The following is a 19,181-nucleotide window of genomic DNA, read 5'->3' on the forward strand; positions in this document are numbered from 1 at the left end:
ATTAGAAGCTGTCTTCAAACCAAGTCCTTCGGAGACAGAACTCACTTGTGATATTTACGTACATACAAATCACCCTACGGACGAGAAAATTTAAATAGATCATAATCTCGAAACTTTCCTAGTGGCTTATAAATGATTAGTTAAAACTTTTTATCGTAGAGCGATATACGATGACATCATCGAACAAATCCGATCATAAATACAAGCCGATCTTATCAATGATTCCAAGCTGTACACACGTGTTACAAGAACGTCGTGTTTCTCAGCGCGCGCAGGCGTCACGTTCCCGCTCTCGCTTATTTTCGCGGCTTAGAGGCGCGTTATCGTACGCTGCCGCGGTGCCTATCAGTGCCGCGGGATCCGTGGTCACGTTTACGTCGCTGTCGAGAATAACCGTGAAAACTCGTCGATATTTTTCGAAATACTTTATTGCGTCTCGACCCGTATTATCGCTCGGTCGTGGTCGAGAGATAAACGCGAATCGAACGAGGCGCAGTTCTTTATAAACCGGCGCGACTCTCCGACGCTGGAATTCCACGACGAAGACGAAGCACAATAAATAGCCTCAAGGTAACATCGCCCCGCTCGCGGACGGTGAGTGCTTTCCTGAATGGTGCGGTCGCGTTTCCGCTCCGCGTGTCACGTGCCAAGTCGCACCGATTGCATGAAGAATATTTGGGACAGAATTTCCGGAGTTTTACGTTTTAAAGAGAGTTATTGTGAGACGTTAAAGTTGAAATTAAACGCATCACCTTTTAATGATGACTTAATTAAGTTTTTAATGACAATCACCGCAAATATAAAACGTTGATAAATTCGTTGAAATTAATTACATTTCCATCTAAAACGAAGTCGAAAGCGGCGTAGCGGATACTGCGATTCGCATAGACCAAATAATGAGATTTTTTTTAAACGCTCCATCGCATCGGCGTGAAATAAGCGCATTGATGCATTATCTGCAAAAGGAAACCGGATGTACAATTGTGCGGGACCGACATAAACGTCGCTATTCTTTCGACATCAGCGCGTTGTACGTGACGAAAAAAAGAAATATGAAACGATTAATTATTCTACGAAAGTTTACATTACAAAAATCATCTATTGCTTCGGCATATGTAGTTCCCTCTCTTAAGAATTATTACCTTGTACCGTTTTTATAATATATGGCAGCTTAGGTAAGCGATTTCATCAATCGGTTTACCTCTTTATATTTCTCTAATTCTTATAAAATTAATGTTTATCTTTTTTCTAATTCTTAAAATTAGGAAAAAAATAAAGATTAAATTAAATCGAGGTAAAAGTTAATATTACATTGGTGGAACGAGCCTTAATCATTTTGTACTCGCGTGAACGGATTCTTTTGTATTACTCTTTACAATTCATTCGCAGTCGACCCTATTACAAATACATGAACGAGAACTGATCAGTGCGTGTGATATACGGTGCTCCAATAAAAAAAGCTCGGAAAAAGTTCTGATTTCTCGGCGCTCAAGATCGTCATTAATATTTCTATCTATCTAGGGCCGATCGATTTACTCTCCGCGAATGTATGAATGCGTGCATAAAAAAGAGAAAATGATTTCGTCAGAATTTATTTCCGCCGGAACATCTCTCTCTCTCTCTTCTCCTTTTCTACAAACAAGACCGTCACGCATCGCAGCGAGACATAAGAAGCAAGTCTATACACACCGTTATCCATCGATGAGTATTAAATCAGCATATATTATGCCAGGCGTGAAGTTGTTACAAGCAACAGGTCGTCTGTAACGAGATAGTGTATGTAAAGCAAAGAATGTAACTCGCGATTTCTAATTCGGCTGATCGAGGTATATAAACGTGATGATATTAAATAAGAGTGTACAGTATATAGTTATTATAACGATTTCTTCGTATGCGATAGTATCAATCGTACAATTACTCGCGTAACATAAATGCAATTTTAAACACGATGAACTCGATCGAAATAAGCGACTTTAAGCGGTAGAATTTACGTGATTTATTGTGCGAAGAATAAATTAATATTGCAATGCGAAGTGCATTATAATTGCGCGAAGTTAACAATTGCAAACGTGAAGTTTGGAATTTATTGTTTGTAAAGTACTATCAGTTTCAATTGACTAACAATATAAATAAGAGTAAAATATTTTTACGAGATTCACGAATGATCTTTGTAATCTCTAGAATCTCAAAACCATAATAAATATATCGCGCGTTTTAGATGACGTATACTTATTTGAAAATTCTGTCTCACAATGCAAGTATAATATGCGCATTATATATCAATGACTGGCACTCATCACTTTAAAAACAATTATTAAAGACGATATAAATAATTATGATTATTAGCATTATACGATAACGCGGTATGTAAACTACGACACGTGGAGAAGCGTACATCTATAGCGCTGCGGCTGCCCAAACATACTATATTTATAATTTCCTCTTACAGTGTACCGTCTATCGATTTATCTTTACAACTCGCCAGAATTTCTGAACATCAGAATGTTCTTTAACGACTGATCGGCAATTAATATTAATCTACTTTGACATACAATGCCGTCAATGCATAAAGACAAATAAAACACGGTAAAATATCAGTCGGTAAATTCCTCACAGAAATTACTTGTGTGATTGAATAACTTTTTTCAAGAAAATGTTTTAAATATATTTCTTCACGCGATAGATTTTGGTATTTGATAAAAATATTAATATTTTCTCTCGATAATAAGATAATGCACTTGCGTGTGCATTTTCTTGGAAAATTCACGAGGTGAACGAACTAGAGTACACGACACAAAATTAGTTCAACCATGTTCTGACCGAATTCATGTAAGTCTCCAAATGTGCTAGTCTCGTGCCGTGAATTTATTTATAGCGTGTTTTAAGCAAAACCGGCGCTCTCTTTGAATTGTCTGGTGCGAAGTCGTCTATATATGTACAGGCAAAATTCTTAAAATTGATGTACAGCAACGTTGAATAAGAATAGACAAGAACACCGCGAGATTTCAATTTGTGGAAAAACAAGTTGAATCTCTTTTTTTGTTATATATAGCGTATTCTTTAAAATCAATTACTAATGGAAAAATATATTTAACAAATTATTATTGTCATCTTTTCTGAATAAGGATTTAAACGTCTTTTAATAATTCTTAAAACGTATTCAATACTAGAATATTATTAAAATAAGTGTACGGATAAAAATTGTAAGAAATATGTATTTATAAGAATTATCTTTCAATTTTATTAACGCTCTACTTTCTTTTCGTATAAAAAAGACTTAAACTTATTTAATTAAAATAACAACTGATTGATTTTTAATGTTTGGAAAATATAATATTTACAAAGGTTAAATATATTTGTACATATGTTTCAATATATAATATAATATTATATTTTTCCCATTTTTTTTCTTAAAACGACAGGGTTTGAACGGCGATTTGGGTGCTCGAGAAGTTCTCATTGGCGAATTACGTGCCGCTGCCGAGCCTCTGCGGGAGAGTTGCGCCACAGAGGTCCGCGAGAGGGTCGACGCCGCAGTAAATGAGGCCGTACAGGCTTGGGAGGACACAAGGGCCGAATTGGATGCCCTTTGCACCCGATATCAACACGCGTGCAGACTCTGGCAGCAATACAGAGATTCTAGCGCCGCGGTGAAGGCTTGGGTAGATACCCAAATGAACAATGTGGTAAATTTGCCACCGGAGGAAGCAGTCAAGCAAGTTAAGGTAGGCGATGTCATAAATTTTTTATCGCTTGTATAAATTAAAATCCTTACTTTGAAAAGTAGTCCACTTTCGAAAATCTTGCTAATTTCTATATCGCGGAAACGGAAGACGCGTAAGAACACCCGTTAATAGATGATAATTAGCAAACAAATACATCTGTTAAGTAGTGACCTTCACAAGCATTAGAAAGTTACGTAAGAGGTAACGTCTATTCTTAAAATAAGAATTTGAATATTCAGGGATTAAAGAGGTTTCGGCCAAAGAACTGATATTCCAGCTGCTAAACTTTGAAAGAATGAATGAATAAATCATCCGTTTTCTGTCGCAAATGGATAATTTATTCATGCATTCTTTTAAAGTTTAGCAGCTGAGATATTAGTTCTTTGCATTTATATTTAAGTATTAAATCATTTTAATTTATGTACATTTTAAATATGTATATTATAGATATACGTACAGCATTATAGATAGCATATAGAAAGATATCGATAATTTTTTTATGCACTCATACAAGAAAATTGCTGCCTAATATCGTCCTCAACTATATTTTTCATTATTTTATTCAAATTAATTATTTTTAAAGGAACCATGTTTTTAAAAATCAAGAAACTTAATCATATTTTTTATATCATAAAAAAGGTTACAATAAATTAATTTATTCCTGACAAAAGATCAAATGTAATAAATACCTTCAAATGTCAAACTACACACAACATCCAATTGATATTAACTTGCATATAAGTTAATATCAAAAGAGAAACACAACACTATATCTAAGTATAATTTTTTAGCAATTTTCCTTTATGTTTTTTTCTTTTGTCTTCTTAATTTATTAGGTTGATGCGATCCCTTCATAAACAAATGTTAAGAATATCATCATAAAAAATATTAAACATTTTTACAATCAGCGTATTCATTATACATGTATTATATATCAACATATCAGAAATGATATATGAAGCGAAGAATTCTTTTCTCTCACGATAATGACCAGGTCAAGGATATACAACAAACACGCCTATTTTTTTCAATGAAAAAGCATACAATCTATTCTTTCATCATAAAGTGTCGTTAATAATTATGTGATAAAAATATTGAATATTATTATACATTCTCCGTATATATGGGGAAGGTCAATATATATCAGAATGAAAATAAATTTTCTTCCGTCGTGATAATGAACGAGTCAGGGACATGCAACAGACGTGCTTTCATCCCTTGAATGGGAAGCGCATGATGTCATCGTCCCCAACTGCGCGCGCACTACTACTGTCCAAGGATATGATCACAGCATACAAGTAAGGGACGAATAAGAGTAAAAATCGACTCATCATCATCGTCACCCCTCGCTCACGCAGCTCGTACAGGCGTGGCAGGGGTAGATCCATCGAGAGAATCCGGGGCAAGAGGGCGAGCCGCGCAGACGTGCGCATCGATCCCTTAGAGCTACGCCAGTTCGGTCCAGGGCGTTGCAACGTTTACAGCATCCAGTGTACGCTCTCGATACGTTTTCACAAAGAATCGTTTATCTTGTCGGAACTTACGCGTATACTTGTTATCGCTCCTCCTTATCTCGCCGAGGAAATTTTTTAACACTCGCATCTGTCACGCGTGAGGATGAATATATCGCATATACGATACACAGGCATGTGTTTGTATACGTGTATACGCATATGAATGTGAAATACGCAAAGGCGATTCGGACCATGTGTTTAGATGACAGAAGAAGGTACAGTGCCGCACGTGTTAGCCTAGTTTTGGAGCGCAACTTCATGAGAAACGCGCGTCAAAAAACAGAAACCATGAACGAAGATCCGAACTAAAGACATGTGTACGCCGGAAGAAATAAAGGTAAACCGATGTAACGAGCAGGTAGAAGAACAATGAATAATTTATCAAAAACCATGTTTACAACAAGTCAGAGATTCCTGCTGATTATTTAAAAAAATGGAACCGAAGTAATTTTAATCCTACGAAAATAACGCGCGTGACCTTCCTAAGACCTTCATTTTTATTTATATCAATTTATATCAGTAACAAAGAAAATTTTTTTAAAAAAGTGACAAAATCCAGATCAGAATAAATTTTGAAGACAAATTCTTTAAGAATATATTTGTTAATATATAAAAATATTACAAAGAAAAATTTCAAATTATTTGGAGATTGTAAATATCTGTCAGAAAAATTATTTAATTAGGCAATTTGTTGCATTGAAAGTTAAACGCTGAAAAGTATAAGAAAATAACTGTCCTTTGTATGTATTCAAACATGTTCCGTAAAGGCGGATATTGGTGCCCTTGTGAATATACGAAGGTCTTGCTAATAACGTACTCGTATGTGTGCATGTTACAAGAATATACATGCATTCATTTATCTATAGTCATCGTTAAAACAGCTCGATGAAAAAAATTCTTTTTTACTCCACCTAAGCAGACGCGCACTCTTCAGAACATCATTGCGTTGCTTATACATGTAAATATAAATAAAAGGAAAAAGATGTTAACTTATTTTTTTATATATTTCATCTTAATGTGTCACGTAGAATACAGTGCTGTACCAAAGATATCGAGCAGATTAAATTATCCCATGAACGTGACTACAATAATTCAGACCTCTTTGAACAGTTACAGATGCGAGTATTTAATTATCGAGATGTAGCCGCGACAGATGTATCGATCCTTTCTGCGACTCTAGGCGTAATAATTAGCGAATTAACTAATGAAAAAAAATTATCATCTGAGAAAAATGTACTGCTAGACAAAAAAGAACTAAAATGTACAAATTACGAAACATATAAAAAATAATAGGTATTTTAGCCCGATAATACATTCTAGATAATCGTTTATGTGGAAATAAAATGCATTTCTCAACGAGGACTGCGATATATGATAATGAGAGTTCTGAAAAAAATATGTACAATATAGCATTTTCATAGTAAACTTAGTTCCTGCATAGAAGGGGTAATAGATACACATTACACGTCTATAAATATCGATAGAGAGAAACAAACACGTGTTCTTCAAGTAGACTTTAGATCCGTTCTGAATCTTTTTCGCTTGACTGCATTTTGAGCAAATGAAACAATTGTATTAATACTTCAATATGATGGGTTAATTCGCACCACCGATAACAAAAATTCAAATACAATATAAAATTAGGAAATAATATATGTAAATGTTGTAAAAATATATAATACAAAATATTATAAGAATGAGATATAAAATTATTGTTTATATTTTAATTCTTAGTCTAACTTTTGTTTGCGTTTTCTATGTAACTTTCGAATTCTTGTCTTATATAAAATGTTTTCAAAATTATTAAAAATATTTTATTATTTGATTTCTGGCTCGTAGCCCTTCTACACATATTATTTTAATGATATAAAATTTATACGTTCCATATGCTGGTCACGTCATATTCGAAATAAAAGAATTAAAGAAAAGAGACTTTCGCGCGAAAAATTTGAGCGGAACGCAGACGCGTTAAAGCTTAGATATGTTAAACTTGTTTCAGGTTTGCGAGGAGACACTGGCGGAGCACAAAGAAAGACTAGCGGAACTGCGCGGTCTGGTGGCACAGATCGCATCGGATGTGGGTTTGGACGCTGGTGGACCGCTGCACTGCGAAGTTGAAGCGCTAGGTCAACGACTCGAAGATGTTCGAGAAACCTTGTCGACCCTCGCGGACACGGTGGATGCCCATGTCCTCAACCAGGAACTTGCCCGCGGTGATCTATGCCAGACGAAAAATTTCCTGGATTCGGTCCAACAGGTACATGCCTCCGTTCATGCTGCATCTGTTTCTGCCTAACTGCATGCTAGTCAAACATCTTTCATTCGTTTTAACGCGAGTACTCGAGCATTAACAGTGTCAAGATAATTGTCTCGTAAAGATTTAAAAGAAACTAGAGATTAAAAAATCTCTTTTCACTAACCGTAATATAAAAAAAAAAGAGGAAAAAAATAATTTTACTAAATTATAACGAGTATAAGATATTTCGATTTTCAGTTTCATGACGAACTAGAATTATAAGTATATATACATGATGATAGCTTCACATATTTTTCTCGAGTGTGTGTGTCCGATGTGCTGATTAATCCTGGCACGTACGTGCGAAACGGCTTCAGGACCTTGAAGAACGAGACCTTCCTCGAATTTCTCACAGTTAAAAACATTTTTCAAGGATCGATGTACACGTTCCTCTGCGCTTCGAAGGTGATAGTTAAACCCGCGGCGTTAGGTCGCTTTAGTCTGACGTACTAACGCGTCCATCAGTTGTTGAGCGGCGCACCATTGGTGCTTGGCACAACCTCGATCATCGCTTCGCACGCGCGTTTATATTTTAATCGCGGTAGTTCCGAAACAATTTGTTATGTCAAGGCCGAAGGGCTTAACCCGTGGTGGCAATTACATCAGTCACGATATCCGCAACAGCTGAATGGCTGCAACACTCGTGCACACAGCGTCGGCCGAAACTTTCGAACTTGAGAGCGGTGCCGCGCCGAGTTCCGTTTCCCGACGGAATTTACGGCGTGCATCGTCAACGTCGATCGACAGATAAAGGCGATTCAATACGATCCTACTTGCTAGGAGAATATAACGACGTCGCTACGTTGTTGAATCACGTTTCCTTCGAAGTAAGAACGATACTTAACCAGTGCATCGATCGACGTGTCGAGAATTCACGGAACCATTCACGCGCGCCAAATTAACTCATAAATTCTTTTTATTTCCCTGTCCATTTTTTAAGGAACCCGTCAAACAATCGATCGTAATCAGAAGAGCTTGTCCGTCTATTTTTCAGAGTCTGACAGCGGTGGGTCAAGGCGAGTCTAACGAACAACTGACAGTACTGCGAAATCACCTACTCGCGTTAACACGAACCGAGCCGCAGCTTCAATCCATCAAGGATCGCGCGTTAGATGTTTCCGTGCAGGAACCGTCAGTGGTTGAGGTGGTCCAGTTATGGCAACGCGTATTTCAAGAAACCTTCCAGCAGTATCACCGTTTGTCGACACGATTAATCCGCTCGCAAGATGTGACTGCCGCGTTAAAGCTTTGGGAAGAATATTTGACGCATGTACAAGATTTTCTGTCGAGCGGTATGCCAGGTGATTACAATAGTTTATCGGAGCATCGGAATCTCTGTGAGGTTCATCGAAAACTTTTACCTGAACAGCAGAATCTCATTTTAACGGTGCGACAAGAAGAAAATCGTGATGGATCGATCACTGAGCAATTCAATGCCTTAACAAATCTTCACAATGAGACATTGGCGAGAATATTGGAGCGACATGCGACAGTGCGTGACAGAATATCGGCTTGGGATAGATATAAATTAGATCAAAGGAAATTGTTGACGTGGTTAAAGGAAGTTGAACGAGAACGGCAACGTATGAATCTACAGTTTATCCATCTGAGAAGGCTTGAAAAGATTCTGCAAAGAATTCAGGCGCTGTTGGACAAGATGCCAGTTGGCGAGACTCAGATAAAGTCTCTTCAGGAGCAACATGAATATCTCCTAACTAATTGCGACGAGGCGTTGGCCATCTCAATACGCATGGAACACGCTGCAAACGTACAACGGATCGCGAATCTACGAGCCGGTTTGGAAACCTGGAGGGATTTTGTTCAGCGAGTACAGAAACTGCATGAAGAACACGTCAAGCAGTTTGAGATGATCGTCACAACCTTCCAGGAAATCAGCCAAACATTAAGTGCGGCCTTTCACGCGGGACCAATAAGTCTATCCAAGACGAAAGAACAACTTGACTCGCTTGAACATCTGAGAACTCACCTAACTAGCGCGCAACGCAATTTGGAATCACTTGGTGTAATCACGGAACAATTGAGGGAGTGTTTGAGCCCGAGCGACATGAAGACATTAAATCAACAAGATGCTCTTCTGACGCAACAACACGGCGATCTTGAATACCAGTTAGCTTTATTATCGTATAGACTCGGAGAACGTTGTGCTCTTCATGGTCGATGGGAGAATAGATTAAATAAATTGTTGTCGTGGATGGAGGATGCAGCGATCAGAACGCAAGACCATGACACAATGGCATTAGACGAACCTGAAGAGGCATTGAAGCGATTTGAATGCGAGCTACAAACGGAGATGAGCTTGAAACAGCGCGAACTTGAGTGGTTACAAAATATCGGGCAAGAGCTAATAGAAGTCGCCGAGGAGACAGAGAAAATAAAACTCCAGCAATCCTTAGATGAAGTTAACGAGAAGTGGAACCGTTTAATGGCCGGTGGTAAAGCAAGAGCTAACAAGCTAATCGATCTAATTCAGACTATGAACTCATTGCTCAAGAGGATAGCTGATTTACGGACTTGGCTAACCGGTATCGAAAATCAGCTATCGGAAACTATCATTATCGAGAAACTCACACAGAAAAATATCGATAAAAAGCTCGAAGATCACGACTATCTCAAGATTAATATTGAGGCTGAAAGCGGTAATATCGGCGAAGTGCTAAATTTATGTGAAATTCTGTTAAACGATTGTGATACATGGAAAGCCTCTTTTAATATGGACACAATAAAAAACGGTATGGAAGGTCTAGAGAAACGATGGAAAGCTGTGTGCATTAAATCTACCGAGCGCAAGCGAAAAATCATGATGATTTGGAAGCTGCTGCAAGAGCTGGAGAAAACCAGATGCGAGCATGAACCATGGCTAGTCAAAACAGAGAAATCTCTATTGGAATTGGACAACGATCTTACAAAAATCTCGATAGAAGAATCAAGGAAATCAAGGAAAATAACCAAAAAAGCTAAATCGATCGCTAAAGATATCGAAGCGCATCAGAAGGCCTTGAAAATCCTAGAACAGATATTTGGGCGTCTGGCCAAGTCCGGATTGGATCCCGATAACTTTAGGTCTCTTACGGCCGAGACACGGAAGATCATTGACAGATGGTTGGTTCTGGAGACAAAAATCAACGCCATCATCTCGAGCATTCAACGGGAACAAAAGACTTATCGTGAGTTCGTATCCACGCATGGTACTGCAGTAATGGGCCTGACGCAGGTGGATGTTCGCCTAACACAAATGCAGCACCTCGCCACACCTGAGCAAAGATCATCGTTGCGACGAAGACGTCAACAGTTGAGTGAAATTGAGGAAGAGCTCGATACTCAAAACGTCACGCTGCGCAAAGCAGACGAATTGGCATTGCGAGTTATGCAGGAGAGCAATCCTGATGACGTGGCCGCGATTCAGAAACTGGTAGACGAATATCAACTCTTGTGGCGGGATATTAAGTCACGAGTAGCCGCGCTGAAAGAGGAATTGAAAACGCAAGAAAGATCGAAGGTCGACGAGGCGGTGCAGGTAGAAACTTTGAAATTTGAGCAAGATATCGCGGTTCAAGTAGACACCCTACCAAGAATCAAAATGACTTCATGTGACGTATATTTGATGGAATTGGAATCTGCCCTGAACGAATGCAACAAAGTCCTAAATGCCCTAGAAGCAGCAGTAACACCTGATCCCATTACCGATCCTGGGCTTAACGCGGTTGCTAAAACTATCGTAAGTTTTTTATTTTCAGAATTTTATTTTTCATTTAGTGTATTCTTTGTTATTTTATTAAAATATCATGGGATTATTACAGACTAAACTAATCGGAATTTGCCAGTCCTCGATAGAACTGGTACGCCACCTTCATAGTCTGCTCATGGAAGACGGCACATTGACTGTAGGAGCTGCTAAAAGTAGCGAGGTAACAGCACTAATAGCTCGATACGAAACACTCATTGCACTAGCAAGAGCACGTGAACAGCAAATCAAAGAGCTCAGGTAAAGTTTCTTTCACGCTCACTTCAATGTTTAAATGTTTAGTGCATTTATTTTGTAGTAAGCAAAGATTGTAATAACAACTATTTTTCTAAACTAATCTTCAAGTGAGCGCAAATTTAGATAAAAAATATTTATAAAAAAATTATTTAAATTGGAAGCTAACGTATATAAAAATCAGGTCTGTTCAATATTTTACTCGCAAATTAAAAAGTTTTCACCCTTTCATTGTTTAGTGAAAATAAAAAAGATTATATAATATGTTTGTAATAAGGCTTAATAAATTTAAAAATAATAAAAAGAAAAAGGACTACAAGCCAAAAAATTCGTTAAAATATTGTACAAAATTGTAAAAAAATTTGTCATTTGGTTAAAATTACGTAGTTTAATTAGAAAAACAGATAACAGACGTTTCGACCTCTATTAGGTTATTTTCAATGTTACAAAAATCGCAGTTTAAAAATTATAAAATTATAAAATTACATAAAAAACATATTAAAAAATATAAAAATTATATATAACAATGTGTGTGTAATCTCACTCGCATAGTTTGAAGTCGTATACAATTCGATAAACCAGTAAGAATTCAAAAACAATGTACTTCGTCTAGTTTTAAAAGTGGTTTGTAAAGACGTGTAATAATTGTTTCTGTCAAAAACAACATCGCTAATGCAAATAAATGTGAAAAGAGAGTCAAATAATAAAATAATGAATGTAACGTAAAGAGAGTCAAATCGTAAGATAATAATATGAAATATAATGTAAGAATAAAAATATATGATAAAGGAAACTTTAATTGAAAATAAAGTTTAGTAAAAGACATATAATATATCATATTAATTTTTGTTAATTTAGTATCGATTAAATTAAACAATGAATAAGATTATCTTATAAAAATGTATCATTGTACGAATTATAAAATTGTTCGTTGTTAGAATAATGCGATGAGAGCCAAGTTTAAGTTTAAGTTTTTTTACACGTTAAAAGTATATATTTTATATACTTTTATTCTTATATTATACATTATATTAATTTCATATTATTATCTTACGATTTGACTCTCTTTACGTTAATTCATTATTTTATTATTTGACTCTCTTTTCATATTTATTTGCATTACCGATGTTGTTTTTGACAGAAATAATTATCACACGCCTTTATAAATTATTTTTAAAACTAGACGAATTACATTGTTTTTGGATTCTTACTGGTTTACCGAATTGTATACGACTTCAAACTATGCGAGTGAGATTACACACACGTTGTTATATTTATATTTTTTAAATGTAATTTTATAATTCTGTAATTTTTGAACTGCGATCTTTGTAACATTGAAAATGACCTAAGAGAGGTCGAAACGTCTGTTATCTGTTTTTCTAATTAAATTACGTAATTTTAACCAAATGACAAATTTTATTTACAAACAATTTTATATTTTAACGAATTTTTTGACTCGTAGCCCTTTTTATTTTTTATTATTTTAAAAATATTTTTATATTATCTCATGAGATACTTTTAGTATCTATTTTTTTTGTTTTCTCTCTATCTCACTCAACGAGATGAAAGGTGAACAAATTTAGTCCATGAGCAAAGTGCTGGGCACGCTTGCTGTAAATACATGATTTTGATTACATTACGTATAAAAAAAATTTTCTTTTTATCCTATTCTTTTTGTCTTATTAAATGTGGTACTCTCTTTGTGAGAGTTTAAAACATCCAAACATATTGACTTATACATACACGCTAATAGCTCTTGCATAATATTTGTGTGATATTCCATTTTAACAATATTTTATATGTAGATGATCATCCATTTATGTCATTTTTAATTTTCACACTAATAATGCTGAATAAATAATAAAGCACAATATATAACATTATACTGTTACAATTTATAAGAATATCGTAAACGCTTATCTCTTTATGTTGTTTAAGCTTCATCTTTTTGCTAATATAGATGCATTAACACTGCCTTGCAATAATTTTTAATGCGAACAATAACGCTTAGCAAAGCCAATTAAAATAATGCTTATCCCTTATCCTATACAGATCACCCGTCACCGATGGTTACGTTATTCCATGTGACCAGTGAGTAACTATATAACAATTAAATTCAATAAAAAATAAACTCATTTTACTAATAAAAATATTCCTAAAAGTAACTCTAAAGTTTTAATGCTTGTTATAAAAAAAATTTGTGTAGCTAATATTTTCAATTTTTGTAAATTAATTTATAATCTCATTATAAGCAAAATTTAAATATTTGCAACTTTAGCGAACAGAAATAGTCATATACTTTTTTTTATGCCTTCTTAATTTTAAAACCTTCTTTAACTAATTAAATTGTAGATATAATTTCGAATATGCTGGTCATAATCATAATTATAATCATTACAGCGATAGTGGCAAACTGACCTGTCCATTATGCTCTCGTCGTAATTGGGCTCAGCTGGACAATGATTTATGGCGTTTAGATAAATGGTTGGAGTACGCCGAGGGTATACAAAGTGAGCAGCACTCGCCACCCAATGATTTAGATCATTTGGAGTACATAATTTCTAATTATCGCAAGTTTCAATTGGATCTGGATAGTCACGAGAGTATCATAACAAATCTGAATGTAGTTGGTACTCACCTAGCCAATCATACTGAAGACACGGAACGTACGAAGAAGCTTTGTGACAGATTGGCTGTGGCAAATAGCAGATGGGAGAAAATTTGTACAGCTAATGTGGAGTGGCAGAATAAGCTGCAGCACGTTCTCATGACAAATCGCCAACTTTATGGTATAATAGAAAGTACACGAGATTGGATAACAAAAAATGAGCTTAACATTGCAGCAAGTGAACCAATCGATCTGACCGCACCTAGTAACATCCTAAAAGCAAAATATGATGCATTCAGGTAAATATCTCTATTGAAACTTTCTTACACAAATGGACGTTATCGACAAATACATTTAAAAAAAAGTAGTCGAATTTGTATAGTAAATAATATATTAAAATCTATTTTTAAATGATTTTATTCTCATTTTAGGGCAATCCGAAAGAATTTTGAGATTTGCGAGTCACGAATAATAACGTTACATAATGCGACTAATTATGTTTTGGACGAAGAAACAGAAATCAGAACGCGTGTACATGAAGTGCGATTAAGGTTACAGTCGTTAAGAAGACTCACAGGAATCTATGCCCTTAAAATAGGAGTTGCCCTAGGACTGGACCCACAGGATATCGGTCTCACTACTACGTCTCTTGCATCTCTCTCACATGACGTAAGTTCTAAATTATTTCTTCTTATACAATAAATTTACTTGTAATCAAAGCAGTTACCATTGTATTAATTTATTAATCTATTTATTATTGTCAAATTTATATAAGCTTGAAGTAGATCTTTTTAATAGATAATGTAACACCAAATGTGTAGTTGATGTGTAACATTGAGATATATGGATCTTTCCAGCAAGAGATACAGTATAATATAGTGAGAATTTTATCTTTGTTTAACATTGACAAGAAAGCGGTAATGATTCACTATATATATGTATTATTATACAATGTATCATTTGTCTCATGCTGAAAAGCATCTATATGCATTCTGGTAATAATTTAGGAACAAAAGTATTTAAAATTAAAAATAAAAAGATTTCTAATTATATTCGCTGGAAATTGTTATAAAATAAGATTTGTTTTGTAATACACATTTTCTTCTAATTTTTTCACGTTCATACAATAATATATGTATGAATTATTTTAACTAAATATGCTACGTGATACATACGAGTGTCTTGTCTAATGAGAGTTTTTATATATCGTTCCGAAGAATTAAAATATTCTATTGGTATATTGATCAAAAGCTTTTTAACGATAACCTTAATTACGATGTGATTTCAAGTGTAAATAAAAACTTACCGCTATCTAGTCGTCATCATTAACATGTTTAATCGGCGCCAACTTCTGACTGATGCTAATTCCGCTCCAACTTCATAATGGATCCTATAAAAAAGAAAGAGAACTATTCTATAAAGATCCGAATTGTCGAAAAAAAAAAAAACAATTAACATGGTACAATGAGCTTATGAGCACTTCAACTCGTTCTATGTTTGAGCACATATAATTTCGTTTAGGTTATTTTCACACAGAAAATTTGAATAAAAACAGAACGATTTCAACTCAAGTTTATAATAAAGTAGTAATAAACTACAATACTTCATAATTTTACAGTATTGGTTTGTTCATCTGATTATCTGCCTGTTAAAATTTCTCAAAAATGACTTTTTCTTTCTATAGCAATAGATTTCAGAGAACCTTATAGCTTTACCGTAAAATATGAGTCATATCAATTCATCATAAAGAGATCAAAGATTTAGGTCAATGAGAGAGTAATGTAGATTGTAGAACAAATTAAACGGCTTCATTTTTTCAAATTTTTTACTGCACTACTTCGTTACATCTGTTTGCAATGATTTTATTTCCAAATACAAATGTTTTCAATCATTATCAATCGCTTTCCTTATCTTAAAAGTCATGTAACATTTCTATTAAACTCTTCATCTTCAAATGACTTGATAACAATGTGTTTATTATTAATGTTGACTTCGTAGAGGTGAGGTACTTAATAGATTTCACGATTGTCACCTATATGTATATATGTATATATATGTTACTGACAAGATACTATTAAAGACCAATCCTGGACAAATTTTTGTTAACCACCAAATAAGGATCCTGAAGGCTTTGTAGTAAAGGAAGAATGCTAACATTATATAATAACTGTTTTGTTATGATACCAACAAAATTAACGTGGATTTTATCTTTTCTGTTTTATTATCAGAAATATATTATACAAATCTAAAGGTATATTTTATTGATGATGAAACAATACCCTTTAAATTAAATTAAATAATACTCTTATTAGCTATCTTCGGAACAGCCAATACAGTTGATAATGTCCACATTCTTCAATTCTTGATTTTTCGAGTAATTAAACTGATTATCACACCAACTTTCATAAATATGTTAGTTTTTAATAGTATCTCCTCGATAATATTACTTGATAAAAAAACTTTATATTTTTATTTCTATATCTATGTATAGTTTATTGTAGATTATTGCACAAATTAGTAAAATCACACAAATTTTTCAGAACGAGAAGCGTCATTCGATGATGAGAAGTCATCACGATGGCACTTCCATGTATAAGTTATTCGTAGTAACCACTTGCACAGTATCTTATTGTTTGTATTTTCTGTTTTGTTGAACTGTAGCTGCTCGACGAAGCTGCCTCTGGGACTGCTCAGCCTCACGCCACCGGCACAGAGTATGTTGTTTCTTTTTTTATCGTGACAATATCCTATCGATTAGTTTTACGATAGAACTTTATTTATCATAAGGATGATCGTGATAATTATATAGATACATCTAATGAGTAAAATAGATAAATAAAAGCTCTTTCACTTGTAAGAAAAATTAGTTCTCATCATGTCAACGAGACAATCTCATTTAATATCCCATTACTGGAAATCTGTTGCAGTGGTGACGGAAAAGACCAATCGGTATCAACACGTGGTTATCGCTTCTTAGGACGAGTTCTACGAGTATCCCTTCCAATCCAAGCATTGATGCTGTTATTGCTTGGCGTCGCATCTTTGGTACCATCTGCAGAAGAAGACTACAGTTGTATGCTTTCTAATAATCTTGCGAAGAGCTTTACGCCGATAGTCTTTTATCCGAATGGACCGCCACCTGTGTAACAGTAAACGACGTCCAGAGGCCTAATTCCTGAATAACATTGTATACGAAAATACTAGAGAAATCTATAATATACGTAATCATAGTATTATCAACGTATATCATAGTATTTTCATACATTTTGGTATGTGACATTTTTCAAGAATATGGTCCCTGATCGTTTTACTACGTTTGCCAATTTAAGATTGATACTTTTCATGGAACATTGACGAAGCAAGCCAATACAAAGCTGATCAAATTTCTTTACCTTTACCTTGCGTAATTAGCATTGAAAGATACGAAATTCAAACTGCCCTGAGCTTTTTTCGTCAATGTTTTTATTGACTGCAGCCGCAGTGCGCGTATCACAGAAATCTTTATATAATATATGTATATTGTAATTTTACACACGAATTTGTACGTAAGTAATTAATGTAACGGACCAAGCGGTGACTGAAAATATGTAGCCGACGCGAAAACACATTCTTTAATTTATTATTATAAAATATATGTATAGAATATTGTATATTTCGCTATAAATGCAGTGCGTGCAATATCATGCTCCTTCCCGCGCAAAGCGTGCACGGTCAAATGTCTTAGTATCATAATGAATAATACCCATTTTGACAATGTATTTATTGTAAAGACATTGACTGATTTGAAACGTTCAAATGTATGTATCGACCTTGTATATTAACCCTTCAGTTGCGAAAGGCATACATACAATTTTGAGAAAGTTGTCTTTCATTTGCGGGAAAACATATATATGTGTATATATAAATATCTAGTTGAAATTTGGAACATTCTTGAAGCGAAAATTAACAATTTGTCCAAATTCAACAGGCTTATAAAAATTAATATATATAGCTAAAACAAAATTATAACAAATTCAAAATAAATAAATAATAACAAAAGATAAAAAATTTCAAATAAATTCATCCACGTGTTTTTATTATACCTTTATATATAAAAAAATGTAAAATGTTTAAAACTCATTCTTGGCAGGTAAAAAATAACATTTTTAGAGTTTTATCACTTTTGAAATAAACAATATGTATATAAGCATTTGGAGCTAGTAAACTTTCAGCCATTAATTCTCAATACTATAAATACAATCCGGTTTCTTTATAACCTTCTCTACTGCAGTACATACATAACATGATCACTTACATAAATTCAAACACGAGATAACACTTACAAATGATTTGCGATAAGTTTGTTTTAGACACTATCATCTCACGAGAATTTTTTTTCCCCTACATGAGAAAATGAAAAAATCTCTAAAATGTAACTTTCTTTAATTTGTTTTCACAGATAATCAATCAGTAAAAAATATATATATTTATCTTCTCGCTATTCTTGATCATATAGTAATTCTGTAATTTACAGGAAATAAATAAAGAGATAAAACAAGGTATGTACTTTTAAACTTTTTTTAATTTTTTTTCTCTTTCTCTTTTTAAACATAAATCTATTTTGGTTTAAATTCAGAAAATATATGATAGCTAACATCATATTCAGAATTGGGAAGTAACTAGTTATTTGTAATTAATTTGTAAATTACAGTTACAGTTTTTTTTTTTTTTCAGTAACTGTAACTTAACTTAGTTCCTTTTTCCCATCTGTAACTGTAACTTAACTTACAATTAGTTACATTTCTTTCAATAACTAGTAACTAATTTAACAGTTACTTTACATTTTAAATGTACGTATTTGTCAATTTAATGTGATTGATTAAAATCTGCATATTGATTAAAGCTACAGTCAACTTGATACAAATGCTTTTCGAGGTATTTTTTGATTAGTCAATTTGTAAAATTCTTTATTTCGATTGGTCAATCAAATGCTTCGAAGCATTTGTAGCACTAAGGCCGGTATTCAGGCCTGACGAGAGGGGGGGGGGGGGGGAAAGGGGGG

At 34.3% G+C, this 19,181-nt stretch overlaps 1 protein-coding gene across 1 annotated transcript; it reads left to right on the plus strand.

Annotated features, from left to right (window-relative positions):
• The first annotated feature begins 515 nt into the window (after positions 1-515).
• LOC108774265 (nesprin-1-like) lies at positions 516-18,132 on the plus strand. The gene is made up of 10 exons (XM_018540328.1): positions 516-570; positions 3,423-3,725; positions 7,239-7,496; positions 8,530-11,271; positions 11,354-11,538; positions 13,585-13,623; positions 13,933-14,439; positions 14,572-14,809; positions 16,802-16,854; positions 17,068-18,132. Exons 2-10 carry the CDS (start codon positions 3,675-3,677, stop codon positions 17,285-17,287), a joined length of 4,293 nt encoding a protein of 1,430 aa, XP_018395830.1. The 5' UTR covers positions 516-570; positions 3,423-3,674; the 3' UTR covers positions 17,288-18,132.
• The last annotated feature ends 1,049 nt before the right edge of the window (positions 18,133-19,181 follow it).

Source organism: Cyphomyrmex costatus, unplaced genomic scaffold, assembly GCF_001594065.2.
Source record: "Cyphomyrmex costatus isolate MS0001 unplaced genomic scaffold, Ccosl1.0 scaffold241, whole genome shotgun sequence".
In the NCBI taxonomy this organism is placed as follows: Eukaryota; Metazoa; Arthropoda; class Insecta; order Hymenoptera; family Formicidae; genus Cyphomyrmex; species Cyphomyrmex costatus.

Bases quoted from the DNA above. Each gene is read 5' to 3' on its own strand.
- LOC108774265 (XM_018540328.1), top strand. From the start codon at position 3,675: ATGAACAATGTGGTAAATTTGCCACCGGAGGAAGCAGTCAAGCAAGTT. The intron at 7,497-8,529 runs GTACATGCCTCC...TCTATTTTTCAG, and splicing joins TCCTGGATTCGGTCCAACAG to AGTCTGACAGCGGTGGGTCA. The intron at 16,855-17,067 runs GTATGTTGTTTC...AATCTGTTGCAG, and splicing joins CCTCACGCCACCGGCACAGA to TGGTGACGGAAAAGACCAAT.